General features: G+C 43.9%; 1 protein-coding gene across 3 annotated transcripts in view; it reads right to left on the bottom strand.

Annotated features, from left to right (window-relative positions):
• The window catches only part of PDE4A (phosphodiesterase 4A), a 494,628-nt gene that overhangs the window by 97,590 nt on the left and 369,093 nt on the right, over positions 1–27,945 (bottom strand). For all 3 annotated transcript variants that reach the window (XM_073622564.1, XM_073622565.1, XM_073622566.1), the window contains exons 4-6: positions 18,818–18,888; positions 13,607–13,656; positions 1,528–1,640 (exon numbers count right to left, since the gene is read on the bottom strand). In XM_073622564.1, coding sequence (XP_073478665.1) covers positions 1,528–1,640; positions 13,607–13,656; positions 18,818–18,888 — 234 coding nt within the window. The remainder of the gene's footprint in view (positions 1–1,527; positions 1,641–13,606; positions 13,657–18,817; positions 18,889–27,945) is intronic.

Below are 27,945 nucleotides of genomic sequence, written 5' to 3'. Positions count from 1 at the left end.
GCTGCGTTTGATGGGCACAGTGGCTGCGTTTGATGGGCACAGTGGCAGCTTTTGATGGGCACAGTGGCAGCTTTTGATGGGCACAGTGGCAGCTTTTGATGGGCACAGTGGCAGCTTTTGATGGGCACAGTGGCTGTGTTTGATGGGCACAGTGGCAGCTTTTAATGGGCACAGTGGCAGCTTTTAATGGGCACAGTGGCTGCGTTTAATGGGCACAGTGGCTGCGTTTAATGGGCACAGTGGCTGTGTTTAATGGGCACAGTGGCTGCGTTTAATGGGCACAGTGGCTGCGTTTAATGGGCACAGTGGCTGCGTTTAATGGGCACAGTGGCTGCGTTTAATGGGCACAGTGGCTGCGTTTAATGAGCACAGTGGCAGCGTTTAATGGGCACAGTGGCAGCTTTTGATGGGCACAGTGGCAGCTTTTGATGGACACAGTGACTGCGTTTAATGGGCACAGTGGCAGCTTTTGATGGGCAAAGTGGCAGCGTGTAATGGGCACAGTGGCTGCGCGTAATGGGCACAGTGGCTGCGCGTAATGGGCACAGTGGCTGCGCGTAATGGGCACAGTGGCAGCTTTTAATGGACACAGTGGATGTTTAATGGGCACAGTGGCAGCTTTGATGGGCACAGTGGCAGCTTTGATGGGCACAGTGGCAGCTTTGATGGGCACAGTGGCAGCTTTTGAGGGGCACAGTGGCTGTGTTTGATGGGCACAGTGGCAGCTTTTGAGGGGCACAGACAGTGGCTGTGTTTGATGCACAACTTGAACTTACTTAAGTGTTAGACTTACTTGAGGCCGCCGGCCTGGTGCAGTACAGTGTGTCACTCACAGCAGAGCAAGGCAGCGCCAGCTATCAAGGGCTGTCTTTCCGCTCCGCTCCCTCTCCACGCTGTCTGAAGAACATGGCAGAGGTGGGCGGAGCTTGTTCACTAGCCGATGGGGCGGCCACGGCGTGCAATGAATGCTGGGGCAGCCGCGGCCTCTGACTGACGTCACTGGTTGCTAGCTAGACGCCGGGTGGCTGGCGATTCTAGCAAGTGAGCAACCAGTGCAGTCAGTCAACTTAAGCAGCAGATTGCAGTGCTGAGGGTCGGCCCTGGATGGGGCCCTCCAGGCAAGTGGGGCCCCTGGCATAATATGTACATACTGTAGCTACATACATAGTATGTACATACTGTAGCTAATGCACAGAAACTGAAACCTATTAACGAACGACCCAATAATGGCTCAGACTGGCAATCAAGCCATTCCAGCATTTGCCTGAGCAGTTTTGTGTTCTGTTGTAAGCTCTGTAGACCCCTCAGCCTCAGCCACTAAACCTGGAGTAACTGATACAAATGATGCCCCACAACAGCAGGACCAACACCAGCAATATGTATTACTGCTACAGAAAGCTCGACAAACTATGGCAACATACATTTGTGCACTTTAGCACTTTATAAAGCTTTCCACATCCAGTTTGGTCCTCATGGGCTGCCTGCATGGGAAACATTTTTGTTATTGGCTGAGATGACAAGTCTTACCTTGGTCGAAGCCATGTCACTGACAGAGCGATAGGTCTGTACCGTCTCCAGCTGATCCAAACACCAGTCTAACTCTTCCAGAGTCTCTTTGGCTAACTGCTGATACGTTTCCTCTGCAGAGATAATTACATACAGTAAGACATGAAGGAATAAAATATGTGAACACAAAAATGGACATTCGTATTTGTACAATTTTCATGGGTCGGGGGAAGCACTGTACCAGACTTGGACAGGAGAGCAGCTGATTGATTGGAAAACCATGCTTAAAACTCAACTTCCCTGCCTTCACGAATATGTAGATCGGAAGAAAGGTCCTGGGTGCTGAACTAAGGTTCATCCACAGAGCTTTATGCTCTGTAATAGATGGAGGGGTTCCAGTAGCATCTCAAAAAAGACGTCAAGAAGTGCCAACTGAGGTATATTGTGCATTTTTCACAGGCTCAACTGACAGCTGTACCAGGCATGACTAACTAATAGGCCGACTTCAGGAAGACCCAAAATATACAGCTAGAGCCGGGACAAGGGGTGGGAAGGAGGGACGGCTGCCCTGGGCACTGTCATATCATGTGAGATGGGAGGGCCCCATGAGGAGATTGTAGGGGAGGGGATTTGTGTTGAAAGGAGAAATTGGGAGGTGTTGTGCTGGGAGTGATTTCAGGGGATCTGCGTTGGGGTGGGGGGGGGGGATTTGTGCTGGGAATGGGGGATTGGGGGGTTTTGTACAAGAGGTGATATGGTGGAGTCTTTTGCTAGAAGGGGAAATTTTGTTTAGAGGGGGGACTTGTGCTAATAAGGATGATAGAGGGGATTCGTGCTGGGAGGGAAAATTAATTTTGGAGATGGGGTGGGATTTGGAGCGGGGGGAGAGGATGTGTACTTCGAGGGGAAATTTTAGTGGTAGTGGATCTATACTGGGGGGGAGCATTTGTGCTGGAAGGATTTGGGGGGGTGGGGGGCAAGTTTTGTTTTGGGGAAGGGGGGGATTTCAAGCAGGGGGGCGAATTAGTACTGGGAGGAGGGGGAAATCATGAGGGTAATCAGGCAGTTTGGTGCTCTGTTTTTTTTTTTATGGGGATTTTTGCTAACATATGCATCTTAGGTGGGGGGATGGGGGGGGGGGGCGCAGTTTGGCATGTTCACCCTGGGTTCTAGATGACCTTGTCCCGGCACTATATATAGGTGACCCTGCAGTTGGAAACCAAAAGAGAGTCATGTGACATATGGGCTCAGTTCCCTAGCATGCTTTTTCAAAGATCCTTAAAGGACTGAGCTGCCAGACAAAAAAAAAAACTATATGTAATGCGACTATTAGGAGACCCCACCCCCCACTGCCTCTCCAAGCCCCATCTCAAAACAATTCTTCTAGTGGTGGTAACTAATACGACCTGCTTTCAAAACATTCATTTTATGCAGTTGTATCTAAAGTATAACGAAGAGGCAAAACTTTTTTTACGTTTTGGATAGAGTAGAGAGGGATTAGAACCAGGGCCCTCTTTAATATTGATTGGACCCTGGTAAAACATTTTCTTGGGCGCCCCTCCATGCAATTTCGCTCTCCACCTGCTCTAAAAACATACAATAAATAGCAGCTAGACTCAAAATCAGTTTACTGAATCAGATCAGGCAGCAATTGCGATTGGTTGCCAGAGGTTACAGTGTATCATTACCGCTCACTGACTGGCTGTTAGAGGTTACAGCACACATTATGGCGCACTGATTATTTGCTAGAGGTTACAGCACATGACTTCTGCTTGTTGATTGGTTGCTAGAGATTATTGTGTATCAATACTGCTCGCTGATTAGTTGCTAGAGTTTTACTGGACATCCTTACCACTCACTAATTGGTTGATAGAGTTTACCGCACATTATTACTGCTCACTGATTGGTTGCTAGAGGTCACTGCATATCCTTACCACTCAATGATTGCTTGCAAGAGGTTAGTGCACATCATTACTGCTCACTGGATTGGTTGCTAAATGCTATAGCACATCATTTCCTCACTGCCTGCACACCATGGACTGGGGAGGTGAGGGGACCCATCAATAGACAGAAAACTCCTAGGGTTCCTAGGACCGGGATCAGTGGCAATGCTGGGGGAGGGGGTGTGATTAGTGCCAATGCTGGGGGTTGATGGGATCAATGGCAGTGGTGGGGTGGATGGGATTAGTTAGGAGGCAGTACACTGTGGCAAATTCTGAACCGCGTAGAGCAAAGCTGGAAATCTTTGGCAAGTATATAGTGGGGGATTCTACACTGACCACCAATGTAATGGGGAATTTACAATGACCACCAATGTGAGGGGGGATTTACACTGACCACCAATATAAGGGGGAATTTGCACTGATCACCATGTAACAGAGGACTTTATGCCACCGCCCCAATATAAAGAGGGATTTCTACACTGACATCAATGCAATAGGCGCATATACACCAACCACCAGTGTAAGAGGGAATATACAATGACCGTCATGTAAGGTGACACTTCTACACTGACCACCAATGTTAGGGAGGGATTTACACTAACCACCAGTGTAAGGGCAATTCTGCACTTACCACCAATGTAAAAGGGAAAATGTACACTGATCACCAATGTAATGAAGAATTTACACTGACAACAAATGTAATGGGGGATTTTACATCAACAATCAATAATGGGGGATTTCTACACTGGTCACCAATGTAAGGGGGGATTTAAACTCACCACCAATTTAAAGGGGGCTTCTACATGGACCACCAATGTAAGGGAGGATTCAAAACTGACCACAAATGCAAGTTTGGATTTTTGTACCGATTACCAATATAAAAGAGGAGTTTCTACACTGGCCACCAATATAATGAGGATTTACACTGACCACTAATGTAATAGGAGTGTTTACAGTAACCACCAATGTAAGGAGGGATTTACACTGACCACCAGTGTAAGGGGGACCTTCACACTGGCCTAATGACCACAGTTGTAGGCAGGACTTTCAAGCATGCCCCTCTACCCCCCCCAGTGGGCAACAATCAGCAGAGGTGATGCTGGATATGACCTCAGCAGGGCATGATATACATATGAATACAGCCTCTATTTATATATCAATGCAGCCATTCAACTGCTATTTACATATTAATGCCAACGCTATTTACATATCAATGCAGGTTATTTACATGTAAACACAAGGTCTGTAGGGGAGTCATCTGTACACGGCAATAGGGCAGCACGGCACTAAAGCACGGGACGGCACTAAAACCTCAAGAGACAAGGGAATTTAAACTGGGATAGTTGGCAAGTATGAGGCAGCTGCTTTGGGCCCCATAACAATGATTGGGCCCAGGGCAGCTGCCCCTTTTGCCCTTCCTTAAAGAACCTATAGTTATATGTTACTGCAACCCACATATATCAAAGTGATAGCTCTGGGACCATGTGTTTCTGGGCCCTACTGCAGTTGCATGGTTCATAATAACTGTAGTTCTGCCCTTAAAGACAAGCCTCCTTCAGGGAGGCAAGCTGCAGGCAATCCTTTAAATCAGGGTTCCCCAACCCCTTAAACATGGACCGGTAGGGGTCGGTGCCCTTTTGATGATGGGGTCACAGAAGGTGAGTAGCGACCGTGGCTGCAACAGGACTATCACAAACCGCAGTTGCCTGTGTGTCTTCACCCCCCCCCCCCCTGCTGCCAATGTCAACCTGTCAGCAGGGCAGGGGGCAGGAGGAGCTGGAGATAGTTTTTCATATTAACATATTTGGCAGCTTCCGCCCTCCATCCAGATCTGCAGCTCCTCCTGCCTCCTGCCCTGCTGACAGGTTGACATTGGTGGGGGGGGGGGGGAGACCGGGGAGAAGACACACAGTTGAAAACTGCCTCTACCCTGCCACAGGTAGGTCTGTGCAGGGGAGACAGAGACTGAAATAAGGCACTGTGATGCGGCAGTGAAAGAGAAAAGGGGGGGGTATGACTTCAAGGGGCACTGTGATATAAAAGGAGACTAATCATTACAGCGCCCCTTTACAGTGCAGTCCCCTTAATATCACAGCATTCCCTTTACAGTGAAGTCCCCCTTTGCTGTGCAGTCCCCGTTACATCACAGTGCCCCTTTACAGTGAAGCTCCCATGGGGACCGTGGACACTGTAAAAGGGGGCCAAGGACAGACTCCATGAATATCCAGTCCGAAGCCCCCAGTCCCTTGAAAAATTGGCTGCCATGAAACTGGTCCCTGGTACCAAGAAGGTTGGGGATCGCTGCTTTAAATGACTCCTTTACCAATTCCTACACTCCCCAGTTAACTCTAGAGATGTTTGGTTGGCCAAGCTACCAACAAAAGCCCTGAAAAAGGGTGTGTCCTAAATTTTCACCCATTTATAAACGTGAAATTCCTTCAACAATTTGTTCTGCATGTTGCTCGCACTTTATTGTATGTATAGCAGTCAGAGGGATTCCCGTGGCTCTCAGTAGGACTGGGGGCACTAAAGATCTTCAAGGAGAAGGTCATGTTAGAGGAACTTTGCAGTGCTAATGTAGTCTTAAGCTCACCACACACGTTACAATCTGATCGTATTTCCTCCTATAGACCTCCCAGATTGGATACAAATGTATTGGATAATTTGGGTAGGTCTTGGTAAATCTAAAGTTGACTGTACAAATTGTACGGTCAGATTGTAAGATGTAGGTTGACAGATGTGTCACACTCAAATGAAGTGAGGCATAAAAACCGAGAAGTATGTAAGTAGCAGTATGGGCTCATCTGAGCGTTTATGCCAATAATTCACTCCCCTCTCCATCACATCTTCACTCCCATCTTACATCTACACTTTAATATTTAAATATTTATATTTTACTGGTTTCTTTTTATTAATTTTACACTTGCAGAGTGAACGAACAAAAGAAAAATCTTCATCAAATTATTACAACGACTCTTTAAAAGGAGTTGTAAAGGCAGAAGTTTTTTTTATCTTAATGCATTCTATGCATTAAAGTGATTGTAAAGTCTCGTTTTCTTTTCCCTATAAAAATAACAAACATGTTATACTTACCTGCTCTGTGCAGTGGATTTGCACAGAGCAGCCCAGATCCTCCTCTTCTCAGGTCCCTCTTCTGTGCTCCTGGCTCCTCCCTCCTGTTCAGTGCCAAGTCAAGTGGCTTGCTATGGGGGCACCAGAGATGAGTCACAGCTTCCTGTGTCCATACAGACATTGAGCCCCGCCCAGGCCCCACCCCCCATCTCCCCTGATTGGCTAGCTGACTTTGATTGACTGCAGTGGCAGTCAATGGCGCCGCTGCTATGTCTCAGACAATCAGGAGGGATAATCTCGGACGGTTGAGACATTCGTGGACATCGCTGGACAGAGAGGGACCTCAAGTAGGTGTTAGGGGGACTGCTGCATAAAGAAGACTTATCTTAATGCATAGAATGCATTAAGATAAAAAAACCTTCTGCCTTTACAAACCCTTTAAGATAAAAAGCCTTCTGTGTGTAGCAGCCTCCCCAGTACCCCTTATTACTTACCTGAGCCTCATCTCTGTCCACAAGTCCCTCAGCTGTCTGGAAATTTCCCTCCTAGTTCTCGTGGCAGTCATAGTTAGTTAGCCAATCAGGAGAGAGAGAAGAGCCCAACGGCAGGTCCTTGTCTGAATGGACACAGGGAGCTGCAGCTCGGGTCGGGTGACCCCATAGCAAGCCGCTTGCTGAGGGGCAGTCCACTGGAGGGAGGGGCCAGGAGCAGCAAAGGGGGACCCAAGAAGAGGAGGATCTGGGCCGCTCTGTGCAAAACCAACTGCACATAGGAGGTAAGTATATTATGTTTGGTATTTTTTTTTTTTTTAAACAAGACTTTACATTTACCTTAAATATCCTTTGGCTTAACAAAAACAGCATTAGTTTGAAATGGTACACTAATAACACACAGTCTTTGATTTCAACAATATGTTTACAGCTCGAATTGGAATTCTATGTAAAATTCAAGCCGAATTTCAATTAGGATTTTGGAAATTCAAACAAATTTTGTTTTGTTATTTGGAGAATTCAGTAAAATTTGTTTGTACTGCAATTCGGGAAATCGGATATATCCGAATAACGAAAAATTTCTCGGAATATTTATCTGGAACGAAACGAACCACACATGTCTATACACTAGCTATAACTAACCAGCATGCTGAGGACTAGGGGGGTAGGAAAGGCGTATGCTGTACTTGGTTATTTCTATTTCGGTGATTAAGGTTTTAAATGTGTTGAGGAAATGTCACATTCCTGGGCAATGCAACCTTATCACTAGCTAAAATGAATGTATAATTAAAGGTGACCTTCAGATAAAACTACTTTAAAAGGATTAGTAGATCTGTGTATATAGGGGGAAGACTGTGTGTACTAGGCCTAACTCTTACAGGAAAAAAGATTTGCATTTACAACCTGAAAATCGGACGGAAAATCCAACTTTTGAAGCGTTTGTTCAATAATCTGATCATTTGTACATAGCTTTCGAGAGCCGATCATGACAGTTCATCCGAAATTATCCGAAGGAATAAAACACAAAAATGTATCTCGTATGATGCCAGATCGTACGAGTTTAATCAGAACAGTATTCGTTTAAAAAAAAAAAAAAAATCGAAGAGCAAGACCACGCATGCTCGGAAACGAAAGAATACATTACAAAACAAAACATTACATCACTTCCGAAGATGTGTCGTAAGAGAATTTTCGTAACCTCTTAATTTTTTCACTGAGACTAGCATGCAAAAAAAAAAAAAAAAAAAAAAAAAAAAAAAAAAAAAAAAAAAAAAAATCGGAGATCATGCCTCTGTTCCCTCTTATCTGCCTAGACTCTCTATTGATTAGCAAAGTCAACCACACCAATAAAGACCTAGAGCGGCTCAAGGTCATGGTCAGTCTTGAGATTTTCATACAGGTTCAGCTCCCTGCATCTCTAGATCTAAGGATTATTTTGCCTCATAGGGGAGCTCCGCTTATGTATTATTTCATAACATGCTCAGTTTGAATGGACCAGGTTTATGGTGGGTTTTTGTTATAGTAGAACTATGGGCAAAACCAAAAAATGACCTACAGTATATGAAGCAGTCTGTTATTTGCAATAAAGTGATTGTAAAGGTTTCGATTCTATGTTTTAAAATGAACAAACACCGTTTTGCACAGAGCAGCCCCCCGATCTTGCTCTTCTCGGGTCCCTGCCAACACTTCTGGCTCCCCCCTCTATCAAATGCCCACAATAGCATTCTTATAGGGGCACTTGTGCGGGCTCGCTCCCAAGCTGGTGCTGAGCGTCCAGATACAGAGCATGGCTCAACCCTGCCCCCTGCTCCATCCTCACTGACTGTGCTGTCTCTGAGCCAATGAGGAGGGAGAGATTGCCTCTGCTCTTGCGCACAGCACTGGATCAAGATCGGGCTCAGGCTCTACCTTTAGAAACCACTTTATTATATGAACCACAGAAATCTTAACATGTATGGCCAGCTTTAATGTTAGCTCTTCCAGGTTTCCATGTGGAAGAACTAGATGTGAAAGGCTCAAATATCATTCAGCATCTCAAAATTTTTACTGTTACACCAAGATCTTCTCCAACCCAACCACCTTATATTGACCTTAAAGGAAAAAGATGGTGTTTGATTGCCAAAGAGGGAATATCATGCTACCAAAAACTTTAACCCTTCTCCACTAGGCTCTCACATAAATGTGTCATCATGAAAGTGGGCCTTCTTCCAGGTAACCACAGATATGGGCACCTGTGTTTGTGCTGGAAGCATGCTCCTCTTGAATGGAGAAAAAAAATACAATGCAACTATTTCAGCTTGGCAGACGATTACAAAAAAAAAAAAAAAAAAAAAAAAAAAAAAAAAAAAAAGCCCAGGTGGTAAACACAAAAACTAAACACTTTGCAGCTATAAGACCCCATTCACACAGGGGCAACACGACTTGCAGGTCGCCTCAGCGAGGCGACCTGCACACGACTGCCCGGGCGACTTGCAAAACGACTTCTGTATAGAAGTCTATGCAAGTCGCCCCAAGTCGCCCCCGAAGTCGTACAGGAACCTTTTTCTAAGTCGGAGCGACTTGCGTCGCTCCTATTAGAACGGTTCCATAGCACAGAACGGGAGGCGACTTGTCAGGTGACTAGGTCGCCTGACAAGTCGTCCCTGTGTGAATGGGCTCTTACAGCTTCAAGTCTTCTGGGAAGGCTGTCCACAAGGTTTAGGAGTGTATCTATGGGAATTTTTCACTATTCTTCCAGAAGTGCATTTGTGAGGTCAGGCACGGATATTGGACAAGAAGGCCAGGCTCAGAGTCTCCACTCTAATTTATCCCAAAGGTGTTCTATCGGGTTGAGGTCAGGACTCTGTACAGGCCAGTCAAGTTCTTCCACCCCAAACTCACTCATCCATATGGACCTTGCTTTGTGCACTGGTCCAAATAATTTGGTGGAGGGGGGATTATGGTGTGGGGTTGTTTTACAGGGGTTGGGCTTGGCCCCTTAGTTCCAGTGAAGGAAACTCTTAAGGAGTCAGCATACCAAGACATTTTAGATAATTTCATGCTCCCAACATTGTGGGAAAAGTTTGGGGATGGCCCCTTCCTGTTCCAACATGACTGCACACCAGTGCACAAAGCAAGGTCCATAAAGACACGGATGAGTGAATTTGGGGTGGAGGAACTTGACTGGCCTGCACAGAGTCCTGACCCAAACCCATAGAACACTTTTGGGATGAATTAGCCCTGAGACTCCAAGCCAAGCCTTCTTGTCTAACATCAGTACCTGACCTCACAAGTGCGCTTCTGGAAGAATGGTGAAACATTCCCATAGACACACTCCTAAACCTTGTGGACAGCCTTCCCAGAAGAGTTGAAGCTGTTATAGCTGCAAAGGGTGGACCAACCAACTTAATACTGAACCCTACAGACTAAGACTGGGATGCCATCAAAGTTTATGTGCGTTTCAATACTCTTGCTAATGTTTATTTAAATATATACAGATATACACATATACAGTGCTTTGAAAAAGTATTCATTCCCCTTGAACATTTTCCACATGTTGTCATGTTATAACCAGAAATATAAATGTATTTTATTGGGATTTTATGTGATAGACCAACACAAAGTGGCACATAATTGTGAAGTTGAGGAAAATTATAAATGCATTTCAATTTTTTTTTTACAAAATAAAATGTGTGAAAAGTGTGGCGTGTATTTGTATTCAGCCCCCCTGAGTCAATACTTTGTAGAACTACCTTTCACTGCAATTACAGCCGCAAGTCTTTTTGGGGATGTCTCTACCAGCTTTGCACATCTAGAGAGTGACATTTATGCCCATTCTTCTTTGCAAAATAGCTCAAGCTCCGTCAGATTGGATGGAGAACGTCTGTGAACAGCAATTTTCAAGTCTTGCCACAGATTCTCAATTGGATTTAGGTCTGGACTTTGACTGGACCATTCTAATACATGAATATGCTTTGATCTAAACCATTCCATTGTAGCTCTGGCTGTATGTTTAGGGTCGTTGCCCTGCTGGAAGGTGAACCTCTGCCCCAGTCTCACGTCCTTTGCAGACTGTAACAGGTTTTCTTCTAAGATTGCCCTGTATTTGGCTCCATCCATCTTCCCATCAACTCTGACCAGCTTCCCTGTCCCTGCTGAAGAAAAGCATCCCCACATCATGATGCTGCCACCACCATGTTTCAGTGTGAGGATGGTGTGTTCAGGGTGATGTGCAGTGTTAGTTTTCCACCACACATAGCATTTTGCTTTTAGGGCAGAAAGTTCAATTTTGGTCTCATCTGACCAGAGCACCTTCTTCCACGTTTTGCGGTGTCCCCCACATGGCTTCTCGCAAACTGGACTTCTTATGGCTTTCTTTCAACAATGACTTTCTTCTTGCCACTCTTCCATAAAGCCCAGATTTGTGGAGTGCACAACTATTAATTGTCCTGTGGACAGATTCTCCCACCTGAGCTGTGGATCTCTGCAGCTCCTCCAGAGTTACCATGGGCCTCTTGGCTATTTCTCTGATTAATGCTCTCCTTGCCCGGCCTGTCACTTTAGGTGGACGTCCATGTCTTGGTAGGTTAGCAGTCGTGCCATATGTATTCCATTTTCCAATGATGGATTGAACAGTGTTCCATGAGATGTTCAAAGCTTGGGATATTTTTTTTTTTAATAACCTAACCCTGCTTTAAACTTCTCCACAACTTTATCCCTGACCTGTCTGTTGTGTTACTTGGCCTTCACGATGCTGTTAGTTCACTAAGGTTCTCTAACAAACCTCTGAGGGCTTCACCAAACAGTTGTTTTTATACTGTAGAATAAATTACACACAGGTGACTATTTAGTAATTAGGTGACTTCTAAAAGCAGTTGGCTCTACTAGATTTTAGTTCGGGGTATCAGAGTTAAGGGGGGCTGAAAACAAATGCACGCCACAATTTTCAGATATTTGTAAAAAATTTTGAAAACCATTTATCATTTTCCTTCCACTTCACAATTATGTGCCACTTTGTGTTGGTCTATCACATAAAATCCCAATAAAATACATTTACATTTTTGGTTGTAACATGACAAAATGTGGAAAATTCCAAGAGGTGTGAATACTTTTTCAAGGCACTGTGTGTGTGTGTCTCTGTATATATATATATATATATATATATATATATATATATATATATATATATATATATATATATATATATATATATATATATATATATATATATATATATATATATTACACACACACACATTTTATTTGAATGGTAAAAGATTAGGACGTGATCTTGGTTAGTGTCTGGGTCAGTATCAGGTCAAGGTCAGGATCAAAAAAAAAAAAAAGTGTTTATTTAGTGTCGGCATGTTTACGTAGATCAGGGATATGCAATTGGCGGACCTCCAGCTGTTGCAAAACTACAAGTCCCATCATGCTCTGCCTCTGGGTGTCATGCTTGTGGCTGTCAGAGTCTTGCTATGCTTCATGGGACTTGTAGTTCTGCAACAGCTGGAGGTCAGCTAATTGTATATCCCTGACGTAGAGTAATAACAAAAAACACACAGAACGTGCACTCTTGATTCTGAGCCCTATCACAGGTACAAACAATAAATGTACATAGCATGTGGCATCACCAAGAGTAGGTAACATATTTAGGGTTTCTTTTTTGGTGGCGGCTCATGGTAATTACAGTTTTAAAAATCTTTTTTTTTTTTACTAATATAAGCCAGTTTTCCTTCGATGGAAAAAAACAAAAAAAACAAAAAAAAAAAAAAAAAAAAGAAGACGATGTCCCTTATAATTTGCTACCAAATAAAGGATCAATTTATCATGAAAAAAACAAGGTATAATTGACCTGGATATACTAATAGTACAGCTTTATTAACGCATGTCAAAATTACAACACTGAGTTCAAGTGATAAGGTTTGGTTTACCTTCCATCATGAATTGGTTAAAGTTTTTATTACAGAAAAACCCCACAGGGCATACTTACCTCCTTCACAGAATTCCACCTTTTGCAGAAAAAAAAAAAAAAAAAAAAAAAAAAAGTGCCCATTTTGCGAAAGGCAAAAAAGGTGCATTTATAATTTTTTCGCATTTCAACCTGAAAAACTGCAAAGGAGGAGAAGGTATTTGGGGCGGAGCGCTGTGCATGCTGCCCATGATGGTTCATGTTACACCATAAATATGGGTGTAACATGAAATATGGTCAAAAAGGCGGAGTTCTCTTTTAGAAACATACAATTATATATTTGGTATTTGTATTCTAAACCAGGGCCGAAAAAAATCCAGTGTAATGAAGTTACTCCCTTCTTCTACATGTCAGTGTGATATGTTTTGTCTCACTTTCATCAGCAAGGAATTTACTAGACAATGATGGTACAAGAACTGCCCAAGGAGCCAATGAAAGCTTATACTTAACTCCTCCGGCAGTTGTACCAAATTTTGTCAATGCCTGCCTAATCCAAAACATATTTTTTGGCCGGAGTTCTGTAATTATGGTTTACCTAGTCTGGCTATCCCTAGCTAGAAACAACATTTTGCAGTATAATAGATTTGCAGTACAATAGTTGCTTATGTAGACAGGTGCACTTCACAAAAGAACACCAGGCTCACCTGAGAGGGTGGCTTTACAGACTGTCTGCTGAGGCATTACTGGAGAACGTCTGAAAGGGAAAGAAAAAAAAAATAGTGAAATTCTAATAACTGAATGGAAAAAAAAATACATATACAGTAAAACCTTGGATTGAGAGTAACTTGGTTTGAGAGCGCTTTCCAAGACAAGCAAAATTATTTAAAAAATATGACTTAGTATACAAGCGATGTCTTGATCTACAAGTAGTGTCATGTCACAACTGAATATAAAAGAGAAGAGAGGCGCCTCCAAGTGTAGCAATACGGTTACATTTAATGAAGGTACAACATTTAGCAATTCACATGGTTGATGACAATTAAAACAGGCACATCTAAGTATGCAGGCATCTGGGGTAAAGCTGTCCACATAGACTGTCCTCCTCACCGACATCAACACCGACCACGAGCGATTCAAGCCTCACTTTCTGATTTCTCTACTGCAGGGTAGTCCTCCCGGTCACGATTGCAGACGGACAGTGGTGCAGAGGACGGTCTATGTTGACCGCTTTACCCCGGATGCCTGAATACTTAGATGTGCCTGTTATAATCAACCATGTGAGTTGCTAAATGTTGTACCTTCATTAAATGTAACCATATTGCTACACTTAGAGGCGCCTCTCTTCTCTTTTATACTCTGGAGCTCCTGCTGGATTTTGCTTCTAATCCCCTTGTGGAGGCTTCCATTTGTGGATGGACATTTTATGGTTACACAACCTGGTCACATTGCTATAATCTTTTTATATGGACTATAAACTGAAGGATTTATGAATAAATGGTTTCGTTTCCATTATTTCTTATGGAGAAATTCGCTTTGATATACGAGTGCTTTGGAATACAAGAATGCTTCCAGAACGAATTATGCTCATAATTTAAGCTTTTTACTGTACACATCTATTTATCTGTTCTGCCTTATAATGGGGCGTACACACGGTTGGACTTTTCGACCGGACTGGTCCGACAAACTTTCCAGTGGACGTTCGATGGACTTCCGACGGACTTCCTAACGAACGGACTTGCCTACACACGATCACACCAAAGTCCGACGGATTCGTACGTGATGACGTACACCGGACTAAAATAAGGAAGTTGATAGCCAGTAGCCAATAGCTGCCCTAGCGTGGGTTTTTGTCTGTCGGACTAGCATACAGACGAGCGGATTTCTGGGTCCGGCGGAGTTACGACGTAAAGATTTGAAGCAAGTTCCAAATCTAAAGTCCGTCAGATATGCGACTGGAAAAGTCCGCTGAAGGTCTGGTGAGGCCCACACGATCGGATTGTCCGCCGGATTTGGTCCGTTGGGGTCCGTCAGACCAGTCCGGTCCGTGTGTACGCCCCATAAGGCTCGTGGCAGTTCACCATGTTAGCGGAGTTGGAGGCTTTTATTTACAGTCTTTATCGGTGTATAACACGCACCCACGATTTTCCCCTGATTTTACGGAGGAAAAAAGTGCGTGTTATACGCCGGTAAATACGGTAATTTTTTTCTCCTCCATTATTTAGCAATTGCAGAAAACTGAAACTAACCTTTGCATGGTTCCCTCACCAATACAATCAGGTAATCAATGTTTGAGTTTTTGTAAATGTGGCACATAAGGGCTCATTCACACAGACGCAGAGACCTGTACAGCATGTGTTCATCTCCAGAGAGTAACAATTTCCAGCCTCCGCCAGCTACCCGTTAAAAAAAAAAAAAAAAAAAAAATCAATGACAACAGCTGCTGCACATCCGAGCCTTTTACATCTGCACACACTCTGCGTCCAGGGTCGTTCTTCCATCCCTGTATGGATGGAAATGCTCAAGTATGCGGGAAGATCCATACAGCCACTATGTCTGTCAGCCTGCCATTGATTCTTAACAGACTGCTGCATGGAACATCTCTCATACCATAGTGCTCACTGTGCAGGCCTCTGCAGTTACACGTTTGTAGGTACAGAGAAATTGCCACCTTCGGAATCCATTTTGTTGGGGTCAGCCCATATACAAAATGAATGTTTCCCCACGCCGAGTTCAGGTGAATACTAAATATCATCAAAAAATGGGATTAATAAGGAATACATTTAAAGTGTTACTAAACCCAGGAGCCTGCATTCACTATATATGTTCTGCCACAGTACACAGAACATGGAAATGCAATTATTTCAGTAAATATTAACTGCTAAATACCTTTTCTCATCAGCAGTGTAGAGCAGTCTTGTGACTTCTATCAGTGTCTGGTTAAGCTCCCGGTCACATTTTACAAATCGTACCTGAAGTAGCATTCAATGTGTTTCTATGGCAGTGTCTTAATAGGTACGATTTCAAGTACACTAATACCTCGTTTCACGAATGCCTCTGTTCACAAACAACTCGGTTCGCGAACAGAAGAGTTCACAAAAATTTGCTTCGGTATGCGAACTCCACTTCTGTTCACGGCCATCTTCCCCGTTCTGGCACGTGGTCGAGACTTCCTGTAGGTGAGATTGCGGGCACAGAGAAAGACACTGACAGTGTACTGTGAAGCAGTGGTGTCTGGTGTTTTTTTGTTTTGGGGGGGGGGGGAGACAACCCCCCCTCCCTTGGCACCTAAAACACCACCAGCCCCCCCCCCCCCCCCCCCCCCCCCCCCCGCTGTCTGCCCATCCACAGCACTTACCCCATCGGCGGCGGGGATCGGCAGGCACATCGGGCAGGGGGACAGGCTGTGGAGGGCATCTCCTCTGAGATCACGGCTGCTTCCGATGTGCGTCTCCTCCCCTCCTCCTAGGCATCCAACAGGATCGCCTGACCTTTCAGCCAATCATCAAATACTCATTTGCTTTTCTAACACACCTGGGTGGACTGCGAGCGCAATGCTCTGCGCTTCAAGTCCACCTTTTTCAAAGCCTATTAGAGCCTTTGGCTCTACTCAGGTGTTTAAAAAACAAAACAAAAAAACACACCCCTGCCGCTATAATTCAGGCGCCCGGCATCATAAAAAGGGGCCGGACATCTGAATAGGGGGTGGCAGCGGCGGCCATGGATAGATTCAAGCTATACATTAATCATATAGGGGGTGGCGTGAAAGAAGGGGCACTGCTGTGAAGACACTTACAGTATTGAAATGCTTTTTGGTGAGCTTTTAAGCACATACTGTACTGTACATCCCTGTGCACACTTGCGTTAAAGCTTTTTGGTGAGCTTTTTATCACATACTGTACTGTACCGGACATCCAGTATGGCTTCAAAGAAAATTCAGAGCAAGCATGGTGGTAAGAAGAAAGTGCAGAGAGGTAATGAAGGTGACAAGAATGTGTTAGTGTTCTCTCTCTCTTCATACTGTACTGTACTTTGTTTCATATTTTTGTGGTTCAAAAACAAACAAAAAAAGTTCAGAACGGATTAACCCGATTTACATTGAACCCTATGGGAAAACTTGCCTCGGTTTGCGACCAGAGTCGTGGAACGAATTAAGCTTGTGAACGGAGGTATCACTGTAGTGCGATTTGAGAAGTAGTTCATATTACTTTTTCAGGACTTCAGTACGATTTCACTGCCATAGACTATAATCTTGCTGCAAATCGTACCCGTGTCTATATCAGCACTACTTGAGGCTAGGTTCACACTTGTGTAATCACAGATGTCGCATGCAATTCGCACCGCATTGCTGTGCAGATCACGTGCGATGTCTGTGCGATGCAAATTCAGCCATACAAACTGTATGGCTGAAATCGCATCGCATTTTCGGCAAGACCCTTTTTTGGTCCGCACTGGAATCTGATCGCATGGGTGTTCACACCTATGCGATCTGACTCCTGCACCATTTGACAGTTCGCACTGCGACCTGCGAAGCGATCTGGGGGTGTCTTTAACTTTACATTGGACAACCCCAGCGGTTCTCAGATGTCAGTGGGAACCAGTGCGCGATTCAGATGCGATACGGGAACCATCACTGAATCGCAGGGTTTCCTGCATTGCACCAGTGTGAACCGGGACTCAGTGCGAAAGAAGTTAAATATTAACCCTTTTCCTGGTAAACTTTTGTTCATAAAATCACTGTTCCTCCCTGTGACATGGACAGTCCCTCTCACTGATGCCTTATCAGATTGTTACAAATTTCATAGAAGCAGTGCTGAAGCCGGGCTTGATGTCACACTACTTTAAAATCGTACCAGGTGTGACCGCAGGCAAAAGCTTGTAGGAGAAGTTTTCATTCTATTCTGACTGTCCTATGAGCCTGCATGAACCCTGACCCTCTGTCTGGACAGTGCTGATTGGCTGTGTGCCGAACACATGCACCCTCAAGAAAAAAAAAAAACTCTCTAGCAATGCACACCTAACTGAGCATGTGCAGAGTGACTCCAAGGCTCTGTTATATTAGCAGATGGATTGGGGACTGTAGAAGAAGGGGAAGTTTAAAGAAGACAGGATCAAACAGCCTTTTTACACAATGCTCAGGATTAACCCCTTAGGTGCAACAGAGTATAACAAACATGCTTTACAGCATATACAGACTTTACTGTTCTGGGGTTAGTAACACTTTAAGCAAATAAACCTTCTCACCGCTGCTACATTCAAATACATATACAAAACATCACATTTTGTGTTTTTTATTTTTTTATATGTGAGAAGCCCATATACAGTCAGATTTCTAGAAGCCCTGGACACTGGTGCTCTTCTGTTGGTCTTATCTATGTGTAAGCAGCCTGTAAGGGCCCTTTCACACTGGGGCGGCGTTGGCTTTAAAGCGCCGCTATTGTAAGCGGCGCTTTACCGTCGGTATTCGGCCGCTAGCGGGGCGGTTTTACCCCCGCTAGCAGGCGAGAAAGGGTTAAAAACCACCGCAAAGAGCCTCTGCAGAGGCGCTTTGCCGGCGGTATAGCCGCGCTGTCCCATAGTTTTCAATGGGCCGGAGCAGTGAAGGAGTGGTATACACTCCGCTCCTTCACCGCTCCGAAGATGCTGCTAGCAGGACTTTTTTCCCGTCCTGCTAGCACACCGCTCCAGTGTGAAAGCCCTCGGGGCTTTCACACTGGTTACAAAGCAGCGGCACTTTCGGGTCGGTTTGCAGGCGCTATTTTTAGCGCAATAGCACCTGCAAACCTCCCCAGTGTGAAAGGGCCCTAAGTGGAAGATCTGTACATCATAGACATGTCAGCTCACAGCACTCTCCCTACAAGAGGACTACGTCTCCCATGCAATGTATTGTGTAAGGCCTGCCTGTGGCCCTCACTTACTTGTTGGTTGGTGTGGTAACATTGGCGAGGATGGTGAAGTTGTTGCGGACGCTGCGCAGGCTGGCCAGCACCTTAAAAAAAAAAAAAAAAAAGAAACACAAAAATGCTTACAAACATGCAGCGACCAATAACCATTATTCAGAGGCTATCCTACATTGCACTCAGTTTGAATAACATTTAAGGATATTTCTGCTGCATCAATATGGGTCTGAGCAGTTGAAGGCAAACTTTTGTTTTCATATTGGAAAATCTCTCGGACTAAAGTCACCTGACCTGGTCTGCTTGTTTTTTTGTCCAAAAAAGTTCACATGGCAAATTGTCCAAAAACAATGTGTGGGCACAAGTAACATCTGAACGGGAGATGGAGGCCTCAAAATATCGAGGTCTATGATAAAAGAAGGTTTGAGCCCATACATTGCATAGATCCAAGTGGGGGGTACATAGGAGGGAACATCCGAGAGCCAAGTGGTGAAAATGTAAGTGAGGGTATGGGGGGGGGGGGATAGGATAACAATGATCAGGAACTAATAAGAACAGGGAGGGAAATGGGCAGTGGCAGCTAGTGCTCCTTTTTTTGGGGGGGGGGGCAGCAAACAAACCCCCCCGCTAGGTCCGCACTTACCCCATCCAGGTCGCAGGCAGATTCCCCTGCTTCTCCTCCTGACCCACTTCCTGTCCGGATTGGCCGGGAGGAGAAGCAGCAAGACAATAGCGAATGTTGATTCGCTAATGTCACAAGTGGGTGTGCTCGGGGCGCAGTGCCCAACCTTTTTGAAGCCAGTTAGAACCTCAAGCTCTTATCATGGGCTTCAAAATAAAAAAAGGAAGAAGAACTTGTAGAAATCTATACATCCGGCGCCATGCATGAAGATTAGGGGCCTGCGCCCCTTATGGACTGGCCGCCTCTAAGAAATGGGTGTTGGGGGCAGTCGCTAGGGCAGTGGCAAGGTGGAGAGTGTGAAGGAATGCAGGGGGGTGGGGGGCCAGTGATGCCCCCTTCTGCTAAAATAATAGTCATTATAAGAAAGTGAGTTCAGAGCATTAGAAAGTCCTTATAATATTTGGGAAAGGCAAGGTGGATGGGGGGGGGGGGGGGTTGAGGGCAGGGAAGGGGTTGAGGGGTCTAGGAGTGTAAAGGAATACTGGGGATGGGGGGCTAGTGATGTCCCCACTGCATGGATAAAAAAGTCATATGGGGGATGGGGGATATAAAAAAAATGTTTGGGGGGGGGGAGAGGGGAGGGGGCGGGGTAAAAATCACTGGGGGAGGCAGGTTAATAGCATTAGGGGACCTATGGAAGTTTGGAAAGGGAGGGGGGTTACTGGGGGGTCCATCCAGTTCAACCTGAGTGTGTTTACTACTATTTTCCATATTCCTGCACATTGTGTTCACTTCAAGTTTTTGAATTTATCCACTCTCCCCACTGACACCACCAACTGTGGAAGGGAGTTCCACATCCTTACCACTCTAACAGTGAAGAACCCCTTTGCGGAGATTAAGATTGAAAAACACTTCTCATTCAGCTTCACTGTGTGCCTCAGTCTTCTTCGGAGACCTAAGATTAAATCATTTTCTCCCAATGCTACAGTCACCATTCAAAGATTTTGTATATTGAAGTCATAAGCGCCTACACTCCAGGAAGAAGTAGTTTAAAAACTTGTAGTCATTCCTCATAACTGAGGTCCTCCAGCCCCTTATTAGTTTTGCTGCCCTTCTCTGGACTGTCTCAAGTTCCAGCACATCCTTCCTGAGAACTGGTGACCAGAATTGGACGACACACGCCAGATGTGTCTGAACCAGAGTTTTGTAAACTGGTAGAATTATAGTTTTATCTCTGGAGTAAATGCATGCTAAAGCCTGGTTCAGACCCATGCATTTTAGTATATTTTTAGTTTTACAGAAACACACTACAGTCCATGTAACTTGGTTTCCTATGGCTGTAGTTCACATCTGTGCATTTTATGGAAAGGGCATACCTCCCAACAGTACCGGATTCTGCGGGACAGCCCCAGATTCGGACTTATGTCCCACAGTCCCACTCAGATTAGCTGTTTCATGCATTGCCTCCACTGCCACTCACTCTTGTAGAGTGCAGGCAGTTTTCAAAGCTTGTGAGCAACTCCTACAGCGACCAGTCGTTATATAACATTTGCCGGGGCCCCATCCTTCCATCGGTGAGACCCCAGGAAGCAGTAGCAGAGCAGGAACTCTTTTTTTTATGTAGGGGCAGAGGCACAAGTTCCTGATAGACTCCTGGGCTCCTCCATTCCCCAGATACTTCTCCCATCCACTGCCCAACTCCCTCCACTTCACACTGTAATCCAGCCTGCATCTCCCTCTTAGCTGTCTGTATCCTAGGCTTAGGATCCCTGTCTGTCTATTTCATTCATATCCCTGGATCACCCCTCCTAACACTCCCAGTGCCTGATGTAAAGGGGGCTCTTGATGTGAAGAGAAGACTGCTGATGTAATGGGGTCTCCAGATGTAAAGCGGGACTACCAATGTTAAAGGAGGAATACCAATGTTAAAGGGGTACTCTGATTAGTAAATAATAATCTTCCATTGTATAGAGATACTTACATGAATAGGGGTTGTCCTAGTAAGTATGATAAAGTGTGGGCAAAGTGGCTGGACAAACCGTATACAGCATCTAATGCCAATGGGGGGCAATTATTTATAATATGGGTGTTCCCATATAAGAAATGTTTGGGGTCACTGGGGAAAGAAGGAATTAATGTTTACTTCATTTCCCCCCCTTTTTTTTTCTTCCCCTTTGGATTAATAATTGTTATATTGGATTTTGAAACCGTATTATTATATTTTAGGTTCAATGTGTACGATGCTTTGTTGTGTTTGTTTTGTTTGTTTATTAAGAAATGTAATAAAAAGATTAAAAAGATTTATAAAAAAAAAGGGGGGGGGGGGGGGACTCTGATGGGACAGGGGCCCCAATTTTAAGGGCCATTGCAGATGTAAAAGGAGGACTCCTGATGTTAAGTATAGGGGGCTCCTGATTTAAAGGGCCACTGCTGATGTGAAGAGAGGACTCCTGCTGTAAAAGGGGACTCTGATGTGAAAGGGTAGCTCTTAATCTAAGGGGTCTTTTGATGTAAAGGGGAACTACTGATGTGAAGGAGGGGACTTTAATGTGAAGGGGAGATTCTGATATAAAGGGTGACTAAATATACCTCAGCCTGTGACTGTATCTGAGTGTATACATGGCAGGTTTATGTCAGTGAGCCTCTCACTCATAGCACAGAAATGAGGGAGTATTTTGGGGGTACAAGGACTGCGGACTGTGTACAGTATATACCACTGTAAAGCCGTAATAAACCCAAAATCAAAAATGTATTATATTGCAACTTAGTAAATCATTAGATGTGGTGACTGCATTAGTTTTTTTTTTTTTTTTTAGGCTTTTTCACCTGGCGATCTGGTCAGTACCATACCTCCTGCATTAGTGAGACACAACTCTTGATGAAAGAGCAATGGGGGCACCTTTGAATAGCAGCATTGTCAATCTCTGCATGTCTTTTCCATCCCTAGGCGTCCCTCATTCTCAAGTTCCAAAGTTGGGAGGTATGAAAGGGTCAGGGACTTTTTTTTTCTGGTTTTTGGTTCCATAGACTTCAATGGATCAAAAACGTGTATTGAAAAATGCAAAATGCACCCGGAATATGCAAACTGCAACCTGCATAGGTGGGAATCAGACCTAATAGTCAGCTGTCCTTGCCTGCTGCAGCTTGGCATTGCACGCTATTGGGAGGGAAAAATTGGTTTATAAAACGGGGGCTAGAGAATGTTACATTTGCCCTTGGAAAATTCCTTGAATGCTTACTAATGTACTTGAGCTGATTTCTAAAAAAAAAAATAAATAAAATTAAATAATAAATCTTCAGTTGTTTAAAATTCCCAGTAAAATGTAAACTCAATTAACAGAGAAGGTGACTTGCTGAAGTTGTGCAACAAAAAGTGTTTGCACTTTCACAGTCCGGCCAGTCGGTGGCACTGTTTCCATGCCTTGCACACAGTCGCAATCTCTCCAGAATGAATGACTCATTTGCAGGGGATCTGCCTTCACCTCCACACCCTGAGGTCTCCTGGGCTGCTGCACCCCAAAAAGGAGGAATCTGTACGCCTGTGTGTGTGTGTGCGCCATCCCACATAAGGGGGTTTTCTGAACACCGCCACCTCTAATCCTGAGCAGGGAATACTGAACTCTGCACAGATAAGGTCATGGTACAGATGTGACTTAAGTGTAAACCTACGTCAGATCACATCAGGCTTGCCTTGGAAGTATAAAAGGGATTTTCCACTTGAAAAGCTGAAGTTTAAATATGCAAACTTTAATACAGTTGCATTAGTCCAGCTTGGACCAATGTATATGCAAGTACATGAACGCTGGAAGAGACTGTAGTAGTCACTGCTACTACATTGATTGCAGATAGCTGAGCGGCTGCGAACTGATCACAGAAGGTCACCTGCTCTGCACCATTCAGGGAACACTCTGCATTTTATCAACGAATTCAACATGGTTTCTGATTGGATGAGGTGGAGAGGCGGTGGCACCATGATCTCCACCTTGTCTATTTACAATACACTTTTCATTCACTGAGAGAATGCATAGTGTTCTCTGAATGGCGCTCCTGCCAAGCAAGCGACCTCCTATGTTCAGTAAGCCGCAGGGCAGCTGCTCTACATGGGACCATTAAGCTGCCAGCAATCACTGTAGTAGCAGTGACTACTACAGTGATTTCCAGCTTCCACAGGGATCCCACACAGTTACCGTCACCTAACCGAAAGCTCCCGATCGCAAGTTTTCAGGCCGTGGGTCATGTGATCTTAAGCCTCCTGGCATCATAAAATTCTTAAAGGGTCGGGAGGAGCTGGCACTAAGAGGTTAACCACTTAAGGACTGGAACGATTTACCCCCTTAATGACCAGGCCATTTTTTTGAGATACGGCACTGTGTCGCTTTAACTGACAATTATGCGGTCGTGCAACGATGTACCCAACAAAATTGTCCTTTTTTTCCCACAAATAGAGCTTTCTTTTGGTGGTATTTGATCACCTCTGCGGTTTTTATTTTTTGCGCTATAAACAAACAAACAAAAAAAAAAAAAAAACACATACATATACAATGTATGTTTTTAATATATATATATACATACATACATATACACACACACACAATCAATATAAGCTTATTGCGATTTTTTTTTTTTTTAACCAAAAATATGTAGAAGAATACATATTGGCCTAAACTTTGGAAGATTATAATATATATATATATATATATATATATATATATATATATATATATATATATTAAAATTATTCTTCCTCAGTTTAAGCCAATATGTATTCTTCTACATATTTTTGGTAAAAAAAAAAAAAAAAAAAAATCGCAATAAGCTTATATTGATTGTTTGCACAAAAGTTATAGCGAGTAAATAGGAGATATATTTATAGCATTTTTATTTATTTATTTTTTTACTAATAATGACGGTGATCAGCAAATTTTAGCTTGCTTGCAACATTGTGGCGGACAGATCGGACACTTTTGACACTTTTTTGGGACCATTGCCATTTATATGGCGATCGGTGCTATAAATATGCACTGATTACTGTGTAAATGACACTGGCAGGGAAGCAGTTAACACTAGTGGTGATCAAGGAGTTAGGGAGGTGTTTCTAACTGTGTGTGGCGGGCGCGGGATTGACTGGAGAGAGATCGCTGTTTCTGATCACTAGGAACAGACGATTTCTCTCTATTCCCCTGTCAGAACGGGGATCTGTTTGTTTACATTGACAGATTCGCATTCTGACTCTCTGTGGAGAGATCGCAGGTGGACGGCGGACATCGAGGCCGCCAGTCACGCGCATCGGCTTCCCCGCCGTGCACGTGCCCACTGTATCTATTACACGAACAGACGTACAGCTACGGTGATTCGAGTAATAGAGCCAACCTGCTACAATATAATGAAAGCGGCTGGTCGGCAAGTAGTTAAAGAGGTAATAAACCTAAAACCAAAAAAGTCATATATTGCACTTTACCAATCATTCAATGTGGTGGGTGCATTTCTTTTCTTTTTTTTTTTTTTCACTTGGTGATCTGGCAAGTAAGGCCCGTTTCACATGGGCTTCAGCTTGTATAAGAGCAGTGTGAACAGCAAACTTTTACAAAGCATTTGCCGATCTTTCAGCAAGATTTTATGGAATCTCTTAAAAGTACCATTTAGCTCCAGTTTGTAAATATTGAGCACATATCCTAATGGGAGTGATGACTGCCACCTTAAACAAAGCTGCTAGCAGACTTCAGCACTACCTGAAGCTTGCTGAAAGCCTGCTAGCAACTTGTTTAAAGTGGAAATCAGCACCTTCATTAAACCTTCGTGCGGACCGCCTTCTGTGGAAAGCATTCAGGTCATGTGGCTGCTGTAATTGGCTGTCAGAGCGGTCACATGATTGGAAAGCTCCCGATCGCAAGTATGCATCGGGGGGCTTAGTGATCCCTGCCGGCTACCGTGCTGGGAGTGTGCTCTTAGCGTGGTAAGTGGTTTTCACAGAGCCGCATATATGCAGCTGCTAGGTGTTAAGGCCTGGTTCACACCTATGCATTTTTAGTGCTTTTTATAGAAATGCACTACAGTCCATGTAACATGGTTTCCTATGGGACACTTTCATGTCAATGCTTTTTTCAGCTGCTGCATTTTTGGAAAGGGTCAGGGACTTTTTTTAAATGCAAACCAGTGTGTTTGTTTTTCAATAGACTTCAATGGAGAAGCTGCAGAAAAACATGTAGTGCGTTTTTTTGTTGCGATCTATGTGTTTTTTAAACTGCCCAACAACAAATTAGCCAAAAAAAAAAAAAAACACAGAAGCATGCGAAACATTAACAAAATATGAAAACACAAAATGCATCAAAAAACAAGGTAAAAACGCCCGTGTGAAAGTGCAAAATGCGCCGCAAACACAGATCAAAAGCAACTGCACAGGTGTGAACCAGGCCTAAGGCCCAGCCGCCCGCCAAGCAGCTGTGAATATGTATAGGGCTGGCGTCAAGAGGTTAAGGTCTGTGTATACCATTTCCAAACAGGAGCTGAATGGCACTTTAAAGGCTTAGAGAAAGCTGCTCAAAGCTTGTCAAAAGCTTGCTGAAAGTTTCATAAAAGCGTGCGGTTCACGCTTTTATTATAAAAGTTGAAGCCCATGTGAAACGGGTCTTGCACTCCTCCTGTATTAGCGTGCCCCCAGTCTGGATTGAAGGGCAACAAAGATACCTATGGACCGCAGCATTGTCAGTCTAAGGGGAAGGGATGTTAAATTTACTAGCAGATTTAAATACGCTAACAAATTGAAGCTGAACTCGCACTTTATAAGCAGTTACAGCAACAGTTATTTTTTCCTATCGGGATAAAGGTTTTACATAAATAAAAAAAAAATCTGATCATTGTAAGCACCCCTGTCAGTGTTAAATGGTTTGTCTCATCTCTGTAACTGCTACATCTGCAGGACAGCTTGTTCTGTTGAAAAACAGACTTACTGGACAAATCACCAGGAAAGGAAAGAAATCCTAAAAAAAAAAAACCTAATGCAACCACCACATCTAAGAATCGCTAAGCTGCAATATAATAAAGGTTTGCTTTTGGGTTTACCACTTTAAAGTGTACGCATAGGCAACACTTTTTTCAGTTTTGGATAGAGTGGGGAAGGGTTGAAAACAAACAATGCCCGGTTTTTCCATGTTTGCCCCATTGGAAAGATTTTCCTTCACTTCCTGCAACAGGAAGTAGGTGAGAGGAATACTTCTCTTAGATCTTTGTGACCAGAACAGGAAGATTTACCCTCACCATATGGGATAACTGTAAAATTTTGGATTTTCCATCACGTTTTGCTTGGTGACATTGGTTATGAGGACTATTAGAGAAAAAAAATGTACCTAGCAGAGGCATAAGCAAAAGTTAAGAAGAAAAAAAAAAAAAAAAAAAAAAAAAAAAAACTTGGCGGCGATTTCTCTCCCTCCCTACTCTACCCAAAAACTAGGGATCCATGCACACCAGCTTAAAATAATGCTCCTAGCAGCAGCGTTTAGCGGTTTTTTGTTCTGCCTCTAGAAGCAAAATAATGTTATCCTATGTGTCCAAGCACACTTTACAGTCTAGAAAAGTTTTTTAAGCTCCGCGTTTAAGAGCAGATCCCCCCAAAAAACAAAACATTGAACTCCATGTCCTTAATAACCGATGATGCCTTTTTTTTTTTTTTTGACGCAGGGTTCCCCTTCAAATCCATACCAGACCTGAGGGTCTGGTACAGATTTTGGAAGGGGGATCCCATGCCGTTTTTTTAAAAACATCTTTGGCCTGGGATTCCCCTAAAAATTCATACCAGATCTAAGGGTCTGGTATGGACTATGGGGGGGGGGGGGGGGGGGGGAAATACCACACCATTTTTAAAAAACATTTTTGGCTTGAGGTTCCCCTTAAAATTCGTAGCACTGTTGATTCTTGAGGGAAGTACTAAGGCAGGGCGCAGTATATACCCTCTATATAGGGCCAGGCCACAGCGGGTGGCACAAGAGGCAGCTGTCTTGGTGCTTCAGTAGGAGGGGGTGTAAAAAGGGCCTAGACCTGCAGCCTATGGTGCTGAGGTAGTGCACAGCTTCGCAGCTCATAAGTGGGGATATACGTTGGCCTGCCTCCTGCTTTACACAGTGATTTCTGGGTGATCATCTGGGAACTCTCCATGCGGAGATATTTCTATGCTGACAAGGTAGCTATTTGTATCTGATGTGCGCATGTCCTCTGGATATAGCAATGTTTGAAAGTTTTTTTATCATATGTTATTGTAATATAAATGTCTGATGGATTTATTTTATCTTTGATAGTGAGACCTGTTCCTTCCAACTACCCCCAAGTGTGTCCTGACGAAGCAAAACAGTGAAACGCGTTGACGCACAGGGGCTCACTGCCGTTTATTTGATGTCAACTTTCTTGTTTACACTAGATACTCATTAATATCATATGCCTATCGTATGTTTTTAATTCTTTTTTACTTGACCTGTTTGATATGACTTATTGTTAATAAAATATATTTTTGTACTATATCATTATCCATCTTGCCTGT

This window comes from Aquarana catesbeiana, linkage group LG03 (genome assembly GCF_042186555.1).
Source record: "Aquarana catesbeiana isolate 2022-GZ linkage group LG03, ASM4218655v1, whole genome shotgun sequence".
In the NCBI taxonomy this organism is placed as follows: Eukaryota; Metazoa; Chordata; class Amphibia; order Anura; family Ranidae; genus Aquarana; species Aquarana catesbeiana.
Note: the sequence above shows the minus strand (reverse complement) of the source record. Positions and strands in the feature narration are given on the sequence as shown.